Source organism: Olea europaea, chromosome 11, assembly GCF_002742605.1.
Source record: "Olea europaea var. sylvestris chromosome 11, O_europaea_v1, whole genome shotgun sequence".
Lineage (NCBI taxonomy): Eukaryota > Viridiplantae > Streptophyta > Magnoliopsida > Lamiales > Oleaceae > Olea > Olea europaea.
Window position 1 is genome coordinate 14,322,988 of NC_036247.1, and position 10,229 is coordinate 14,333,216.

The window sequence follows — 10,229 nt, forward strand, 5'->3', positions numbered from 1 at the left end:
CTTAACAGTTAGTAAGCCCATGAAAAAACAAAACACAGTCATGGCTGACTGTAACAATCAACCCATGACAATTGGGCTAACCAGCTAGTTAACTCGATTGTTAACAGCTGAATTTTTCCCAAAATGTAGCCGGCAGTTTTCCCTACTTTTCTCGTCGGAAAATCTCCATTTCCGGCGAGAAAAGCTTGCAAATTTCAAAATCCACCTATTATTCTCCAATTTAGACCCATATTCATACTTCTACACCTACATAACCAATAATACATTCCAAAAACCTCAACAAATTAAACATTCACACACAATATGAAAATCTAATCATTAATCTAGTTAATTAATAACTCGAAGCTTACCTTAACAAGAAGGTTTCCTGTTATGAACTGAAAACATCTCTGACCGATTGGAAACCGACCGTAGCTTTTCCTTGATTTTGGTCGAATGTAAGCCAATGGGAAAGTGACCGTCTGAGGGAATTTGAGATTTTGACCTTTAAAATCAATTTTCGTTTTTTCCTAAACACTGGTCAAAGGTTACTTCGGAAATACACATGGGTTATTAGGTCATTTTCAATGATTTCCTCCTAATAAATAAACATGAAAACATCTTAAAGAAAGAACAAAAATAGGACGATCAAGAAATGTTTCTAATTTACAAGGTCATATTCCATTGCAGCCATAAAAACATCTAAAGAAAGAACAAAAACACAAGCTCACAAGGAAAAAGTTGACCATTTGATTCAATAAGGGGCATAGCGGTGCCCTCGCAGATGGCGCATTGTGCCTCAGACCAGATCAGGCTCTTCTATAATGGGACAAATACAAGAGCTGTTACGTTACCATTATTGATGTGCCTCCCCTTGTTAAAGCTAGCACCACTTTCATTGCCAATCATCCTCACAGTTTATCTGGCAGTACTCCGTGCTCATTAGCACTTTCGTGGACCTAGCCTATCAGATGAGTGTGCAAAACCACTTGTGCACTCTGCTAAGCAGTAGCGAACAATATTTTAACTTCTGTTTCTACCCAACACTATTTAGTGTTTTCCGATTTCACTACCAAACAGCACTTTATCTTCGCCAGGTGGCTTTGCCGGAAGAAAAGTCGCTTTTATAAACTTTCCACGATGTTCTAAAACTCCTTGAGCTGATCTTCGACTAGGAATAATGAATCCACTTCCAGTTTGGAAATTGAAAGCACTGAACTCATGTCTTCAACATCTTCGCCAGGCGCATTACCACCACTATCAATGTTCGGCAACCAGAGAACAATTCCTTAGTTCACAACTGAAACTTAATCGCCATGGAAGACAAATGGATTGGAATATGAAAGAAGTTGAACAATACTGAAGTGCTTGATATCACCTATGATACATTCCGTGTTTGACTGAGGTCCAGTTGCTAGATCTGATCTACACTGCCATTTCACAGGATCAATCAATGCATTCTTGAACGGGTTTGTATCCTTTTGACCAAATATTCCTCCAAGCCAGCACCAACCTCAACTATTCTGGTGTCACGCTTTATCTCCATCTTCAACACCTCTTTTAGGGTATCCGTTATTATCTCCGTGTCATCTACAGCACAAATCCTTGGTATCATTTCAGCCCAAGATTCGATATGTGGATTTTCGCCATGCCTCAACATCTCATGTAACACTTCACAGGCCTCATCAATTTTACCCATGTTACAGAAACCTTTGATAAGTAGATGAACAACAGAAAAATGTGGTGAAAACCCTTTTGACATCATAATATTGATATAACTTTTTGCCTCATGATACATGCCTTGACTGCACAGCCCCCCGACTACAGTCCGATATGACACCAAATTTGGCAAGCACCCATTTGAGGGCATGTCATCAAGAACCTTACAGGCATCAATAGCACGACCTTCCCTACAAAACCCCAAAATGACTGTATTATAATGAACTATATCAGGATTGCATCCCTTTACTTTCATCCTACAAAGAAGCTTGTAAGCCTCTTTAAGCTTCTTTTTCCTACACAAGCTGTTCAACAGAGTGGTATAGCTTAGTGTATCTGGAACAAATCCTTTATTCAACATATCCTCCAAAAGGTCAACAGCTCTATTCACCTGACTCTTCCTACACAAGCCCTGCATTAGAATTCTATATGATTCCACATCAGGGACAACATCCCTCTTAAACATTTGATTAAACAATGAGTATGATATGCTTAAATCACCGTTCAAACAGAAAGCTTGCATTAAAATGTTGTAGGATTTTGTGTTAGGGTAGACCCCATATTTATGGGCAGACCTGAAGAGGTCGAACGCGGCCTGGAGGAAGTTACAATGAACAACAAGGATTTCAAGAATACAGTTGAGGTGTTTCACCAGAGGCCTCATGTTGAATTCAAGAATTTTATAGAAAGTTTTAAGTGCTTCCTCAGGCAGTCCTGCATCATCATAGATTTTAATGATGTGAAAAAAGAGGGAGGGGGAGACAGAATGTTGATGGGACTTGAGGCTGGAAAGGATTGACTGCATAAGAGAGAAGTGGCTAGAGCGGCCGAGTTTGAGAATGAGTGTGTGGAATGTAGCATATGAATGGCGAAAATTTGGTTGACGAGAAGTCAAGTCAAAGATTTCTTTTGCAAGGAGTGGGTCTGATTGGGTGGCAATTAACTTTCGTATTCGAGATGGAGAGACAATTAAAGGTTCTTGTTTCTCCTTCAATTTTTGGAATTCTTGTCGACCTTTTTGATCTCGTTTCTGTTGTTCTTCATTATTTAAGGGTATTGAGCAGCAGGAATGGGAAATATTTTGCGGTTTTGACAGGAAAACAGAACGGCAAATATTTACATTTGAGGGAGTCCTGTAGAAGGCAGAAAGAGTATATGGGTACATTTCTCCTCAACTGTTAGAGGCAATGGCAATTTATGACTTGTTAATCTATGGCAGAGGCTGACTAAGAAGGCTCGACAATTTCTTGCCCAGCTTCCTCTGCGGCTCGTTGCGCTTAAAGAAGAAGGCAAAAAGCTGTCAACATATCATGATGTCTTCTTATCTCCACATAGGAACCTCAGATAACACAAAAAAATGATCTTCGTGGTCCTCCGGAAATCTATCAGGCAAGTGGTTACACAATCAACCTGAAAAGCACCAAAACAAAGCAAACTAACCAAGCTTACTTTAAGATCATGCAATTACTTTTGCAAATGCAAAGTGTTCAGGCATATACATATGTATAGAAGAATTTACATAAAATGGCTAAGAAAAGACGGAAGTATTTTTTAGCTGATATCTTTAAGTTCAACATATATAAAATAACATATTGCTAAAATGAAATATGACATTGAGTACAAAAAACCAAACTTGTGTTAAGAAAGAATTTACATAAAGATTGTTCTATTCACATACTTTGGTGTGGAAGAAAACTGGTTGGTTTTTGGACTTGATTCTCATAAATCAATAATAAATCCACTTGCTGGCATCACAATATTATCTTTGTAAGGATGTTCTATTAAATGTAAGAGTTTATTGTTTTATATAGCTATAATACTTTCCGAATCATTTTTCAAAAAATGAATCCTCTCCGTGCAATAGAAAGGGTAAGGTTCTGATTCGAAACATACTGAACACATGCTTTGAAAGTACATTGGCGACCCTTTTCTATGGCACACAAAACCTATATATCTATTGCCTTACCAATTACTAAACACCATTTTCTTTAACCCCTAACATAACATTAATTTGCAACCAAGAATAATTAAAAGTTTCACTAAAATGTCGATCTCAAATCTTAATTCACGCACAAACAAGAAATGCACCTACACGGCTGGGATGAACACGTATAGACCCTTATTTCCTGCCCTCACTTGGTCTAACACCTTCACCTCATTGAATCGAGAGGAGTTCTACGAATTTTATTGGCAGATAACAAAAATTCAAACAGAAGGAACTTCCTAAATAGATGGAATTTACAAATTTTAGTCCCATTCATTTGAAAAAATTTCAGATAAAATGCAACTGCTGCATTAATTACCTTATGTACCTTTCTTGAACCCAATTCATATGGCTATCTCAGCGAAACCGGGTAAAAGTCCACAAACTGGATGCATTTCTATCAACATAACATCTCTGGGAAAACTTAAAGCATGCCAGCTTCCAAAATCTTGAAAGAAAGCGTCTCGGAGCACGGACCGCCACTGCCCAAAGCAATTGAAGTCCAAATTGCAGTGACTTGGACACGGAGAATTGTGTTGTGAGACCTCTCTGGAGTCGATCAACGGCGGCGTTTTCGCAGGCCGTGCGAGTGAGTGGTGGGTCCGCCGTGAGGTGTACAACCGAAGATGGTAAGGCGAAAGGAGGGTTTTGCAATTTTTTATGGGTCGCATAAAACTTTAAACTTCTATTTACGGCGTTACCCCCACACTTTTTTTTTTTTTTTTCTTTTAACGAGGTGTCCCAGCTTGCGTCAGACTATATCCTCGTCCTTGAACCTCCGGTCCCTCAATTACTCAGGGAGGTAAATTACAGGATGTGCCCTTATTGGTTCTCAAGTTCCCACATGGCTTTTACTCCTTCCCCAAAGGGAGCTTCCTCCATGGTGATTAATCCACCAATAATTCCTCCTTTATTGGATCAAAGGTTCCCACCAGGAATCGAACTCCCCACGCTTGGTTCCAGAGCCCCCAATGTGATTGTTCCGTCAATTTGAATGTGCCCCGGGGGCGGCGTTACCCCACACTTAAACCATTTTTTGCTCGATTCATCATTCACCATTCAGTGAAAAATGGTTTCGATTTTTCAATTAACGACGGAAAATACAAGCTGATTAGCGTCAGATCTATGAAATTGCATTTGCACTCGTGTTTATAAAATGAAGGAACATCTAATTTTCTTGAGTGCAATTTAATTGATTTGGATTAATTTTGCCATCTGGAATTTTCCGTCAACTGTTTGCTCAAAGGATGATGAATGAAAAAGTTGGATGAGTAGTAGAAACTGTCGAAAGTTTTGTGGCCACTGATTTAATTCATTCTTTATCTCTCATCCACATTCCCCATGTCATGAAGGTACTTACTCTTTTTTCAATCAACACTTGCATCCTTAGCCTAACGTTTCTGTGCAGAAATAGTCATTTTTAACAATACTAGTCTATTGCACGGGCAGGATTCTGTTGAACGTTATGTTAGCGTTTTTAATGTTGAAAATTGTTTAGTTTTTAATGTTGATATCAGTTTACTAACAACAAACTTTAAATTTCAAGAGTAGTAATTTATTGCTATTCGATGGAATTTAAAGTCTTATACATAGACAAACATATAGACAGATCATGTTACTTGTTCCAGAAATACAAAATAAAACATTGATTACTGTCTACTGTCACAAAATTGTAGCAAAAGTATCATAGATGTTATTCATTCATGTTTTTTTTTTAGGTGATCCCAATGTTTCGGTCATTGGTTTTGGAGCCTGTGTGAGTCCTTTTTTTGGGTTTTGACTCTGCTTCAATAGGTACATTTGATGGTTGGAAGAGAAACTTTTTTGCATGGGATGGATTGATTTCTTCAGTAGCGGTGGAAATGTCATTGGGTCATCCAGATACCTTGCTCTGGCATTTTACGTCTTTGTTGTTGGAATTTTTTTCATTTCAATTTGCCTGTTTGCATCTTCTGTAACAATTGAGGAATCAACTTGATTTGCTGTGGAGGAGTTGAACACGAATATGAATTCAAAGAGGTACTCAGGTGGGTCGTGGAGCTTTTCTGTTGTCTTGAGGTAAAAGAGTAGCTCTATATCACTTTCCAATTTGACAACGTCATTGAGTTCTTTAATACCTTCCTGTGGTCGACGAAATATATTTGAATAGAGTGGCGTGTTTGTTGTTAAGAAAAAAAGCATTTTTGAAGGATGTTGAATATGATGTTGTACCCTCTGAAGATGGTTCATTAAGTCATTGGCACTACTTTCCAGTAACACTTCTGCTGCATCTCCTATGATGGTTGCGTCTAACGAACCGGATTTGTCTTCAAATTGTACAAAAGCATTTACCCTAAAGAATATGTTCTTTTTTTTTTTTAGCCATGTATTATGTATGTTGTTTCTGAAGTAATAATTAGTAAATTTTTGAACTTATTATATTTAATAGAAGAAATTACCTTGGGATTGCTTTTGAGTGTTCATACTTGTAGAATCGACATTTATGAATTTCTCCAAAGTTCACGTTGGAAGTTTTCTTGTAGTTGTTACAAGACATATACCAAATTTTTTGATCTTTTGAAGCTATTTTCCAGCGTGCATTCACCCAGTAAAATTTTTTCTGTTAAAGGACATGTCTCATATAATTAGATAAAAGGATACGACTAAGAAAAATACGTGATATTACTATAATATTTATCGTGAAATTAAAGATAGTGAGTTTCTATTAATTATATTCAGTTTATATTAGTATAGAAGTACCGTCAGATACACCCCAAATAAATCCTCAATAGGTATCAATTCATTATCAGTAGGAGGAGAAAGTTTGGGTGGGCTGACAGCAATAAAAGGTTTATTTTCCGTCAGTTTGTTAAGCGCTTCCTTGTTAGCTTCCACCCTACAAGAAATAACGATATATTTTGTTATAAAATAGAACCTTTGATTTTTATTTTTATTTTTTTTGTATTAAAGGTACGTAAATAAGCAATATGTATATTAGGTACATTGTATTACCATTCTTTATACTCCGCAACAACATGTAGTTGGACATTAATGAAAAATTGCTATTTACTTTAGTCAAAAGTGTGATACCTTTACAAAAGAAATTAATAATATCTTACATGAAAAAAATAATAATATTATAGATGGAATTGTATTTGTAAGAGAAATTTACTGTTGAACGAAGAAACTTTGAGATTTGTAGCCCATATCACGGGTCTATTTGGAAGATGTTCAATTATCGAAGTGCATTCTCTTTCGACAAAGGTATCACATAATGTTGGTATAACAGTTTTGAATTCTTTATCTATCAAGACTACATCTTGTAAATAAGCTTTTGTACCAAAGTTAGTTTGAATAAGGCGTTTCTGTCGAACACCTATAGCGACACTCATCACACCCACAAGGTTACGTAAATTGTTTTATATGTTATTTTGCATGCAATAACTTTGAACGTAAAAATTAATTATGAAATATTTTATATGTTATTTTTGCATGTAATAAATTTGTACGTAAAAAATAAATTACGAAATGTTATATGAAATGATTTGTTTAAATGTAATGCAGTAGAAATCTTACTTATGTCTGCATTTTTGTCCATATGTCTCTCTAGTTGATCAAACGCGGTAAGTTGAAATTTTGAGAAAATGAGATTCAAATTGTCTTCATTTGATTCTTCAACTTTTGTTCTTCCTGTTATATTCCATATTTTTTGTCCAAGAGAACTTCGAAATTCACTTTTGAAATCTTTAACTGTTGCATTTGACACAATGTATGTTTTTCCAAGTTAGAACTGATCGTTTAGTGCAGTGATATTAGCATCATACATTGTTGCTGTGATTTTGTTTCCCTGTTCAAAAAAAAGATGAGAACATTTAGAAAGTATACATGTATAATGATTGGTAAAAACTTATTGAAACGAGAGTTATATTTATACCTCTAAATCCATGAGAGTAAGATTTTGATAATGGCTATTGGAATTCCGAGCAGTCTTTGGGGATTGTTTTCCTGCAACGATCACTTTTGCTGACCAATTGGTTTCTGAAGCTGAAAGTGGAATGAATTTATGAAGTGCAGCCATTTTGTTATAGCAATTGTTAATATGTAGGAAGAAGAAGAAGAAGAAGACAGTATGAGTAGAAGTTATAATTTCTTAGAGTATGGAAGCTCTAAATGGTAACAATAATTTTTGTATTTTTGCAGTTGTAGATGTGAAGCTGAAGCTTTGTGTTACCTTATTTATAAAAAAAATTTGAGACATGGTGGCTTAATAAATATTTTAATGTTGGGTATACTATGTTGGAAGGACATTGTTAAAGTATTTACGTGTTCACGTGTCAGTTGTAAAAAATGAAGATAGGATAAATAAACTAAAAAAAGGAAAGACTGAATATGAAACTTTTTTTATGGTTAAAACAAATAAAATAATTGACATTGTAAAATCTCATCAACAGTCATACCTTATTATCTAAATAGTCATACGTTATTGATTACTGGCATAAGATATAGAGATTACTTTCAAATTTCATTTATAGTACAAAAATATGGTTGTAATGGAATATAAGATTATTTTATTAGTTCTTATTATTTTATTTTATTAAAATTTGAAAACGTGACAGTTTGAAATAAGCAGACGTGACAATATGAGGACTACGACAGACATTTAATATATAGCATGGAGAAGTGAAGTTATACTTATAATATAGAAATATTTTTGAATTGTTTTAATGAATGAAGATAAGATTTAGTTTAAAAAATCCTTAGAGGAAATATTTACATTTTATATTTATTTGTAGAAAAAGAAATGATGCTATAGATCAATTCATTTAATTTAAATAATATAGAAATATGTATATGTATAATAAATAGTGAAAAAAAATATTTTTTTGGGTAGAAGACTTTTTACTACCACACATAACATTTATACTTTATCTTTATCTATACCATTCCTTTTATATCCCAAAATCTTCATTCTCTTCCTAATATTAAAGCCAACTATATTGAAAGCAAGCACCATCCATACCAAAAGGTAAGTATTTAGATTTTTACCTTCATATTTTATTTATAAATATAAGTGAAATTTTAAAATTAGGGGGGAACCCTTGTGCATGGAGGTTCGAAAGAAGGGGGGAGGACATGAAGCTTTCCAAACTCCATGCACGGAGGTTTTTAAATTTGTATTTTTTTCTGTGTTCATGTATTTTTGAATTTGTATAAATATTATTTCGCTGCTTGTTTAGAATTGTTAAATTTGTTTACAAATACTTTGTTTTCAAATTATTTATGCAGATATCTTTGGAATATATATTATCTCCAAATCAATGATTTTCTGCTACTATTACTTAATATCCAAGTCAGGAATATCTTAAAAACTTTATAGATTTTATAGATGCAAATCAACAATGTTCTATAATGTGTAGTAATTTTTATGAATTTTTTCTGGAATTATTTATAGAGAAGAGGAAGAGGTATTTAGTAGTAGACTGATACATGAATTTGTAATTCGGCTTGTTGACTGTGGCAAAAATAACGAAGTATGGGTAAAATTAGATGATTGTATTGTTAGATTTGGTATGCAAGAATTTTGTCTTATCACTGGATTACCTTGTCATGAACCGGTCATGGAGATTGATCATAGCAACAATCGTCTTAGAAATCATTATTTCAATGGTAGTCAAAGAATTAACATGAAAATGGTATTTGAAGTTTTCCATGAACGTGAAGACTTAGTAGATAAATAAGTTGGGATTAGTTATGTTGGTGGAATGTGTTATAAAATCAGTTGGAAGAATTATTGATTACAAAACTCTTGGTGTGGTCGAGCATCTTGATGAATTGCTTAGATATCCTCGGGGTCGAAAAAGATTTTTGATTTTGTTAAATTCATTACAAGAATCACAATTGCAAAGAGCAGAAAGAGTGCAACGGAACGAAAAAATAGATTGTAAGTATGCATTACGAGGGTATCCACTTGTATTTCAGATATTTTATTAATATTTTTTTCTTTTGTTGACTTCATTTATTTGTAACAGAAAAATAATTGTAATTTGTAATTGCGATACAGTATTGGATTTATGAGGTATTTCCATAAATTGGAAAAAAAATTGGACGACGTCAATACAAAACAACACAAAGTCCACAAATGTATAAGTGGAGGCCTAATAAACTGCTGACTAAAAAAACGATTAAGCATTTTCTGGCTACTCGAAAGGTACGATTTATTTTAATGAATATATAACTACATTTGTGTTTAATTATTTAAAAACAAAATAAAAAAATTATTTTGATATTTTATTAAAATTACAGATTTAGATTATTTCAACATTACATCCTACGGAGAAAGAATTGGAGACATCTTGGTATATAAATGTTTCACTGTCAGCTGATAATGAACATCGTGTATTAGATGGCATCGTCGGTGGAGAATTAGACAATGTGGCACAACAAATCCCAGAGGATACTTTTGAGCAAGAAATGGATAATATATATGTGCCAGAGACAACCATTCCTAGTACGTCAAGAACTTCACCAGTAGCGGGGCCTAATTTTGGATATAGCACCTCTAATTATG

General features: G+C 34.3%; 1 protein-coding gene across 3 annotated transcripts; it reads right to left on the bottom strand.

Moving 5' to 3' along the window:
* Window positions 1-549: 549 nt before the first annotated feature.
* On the bottom strand, window positions 550-4,387 carry LOC111403518 (pentatricopeptide repeat-containing protein At4g01400, mitochondrial-like). Of its 3 annotated transcripts, none has more exons than XM_023032060.1 (2): window positions 4,011-4,387; window positions 550-3,108 (listed from the first exon to the last, which is right to left on the bottom strand). In XM_023032060.1, the coding sequence occupies exon 2, from the start codon at window positions 2,861-2,863 to the stop codon at window positions 1,430-1,432; it is 1,434 nt and encodes a 477-aa protein (XP_022887828.1). In that variant the 5' UTR covers window positions 2,864-3,108; window positions 4,011-4,387; the 3' UTR covers window positions 550-1,429. The 3 variants fall into 3 exon arrangements, with proteins under 3 accessions (XP_022887828.1, XP_022887826.1, XP_022887827.1); XM_023032058.1 differs by having other exon boundaries at window positions 4,002-4,387; XM_023032059.1 differs by having other exon boundaries at window positions 550-3,133; window positions 4,002-4,387.
* Window positions 4,388-10,229: the final 5,842 nt, after the last annotated feature.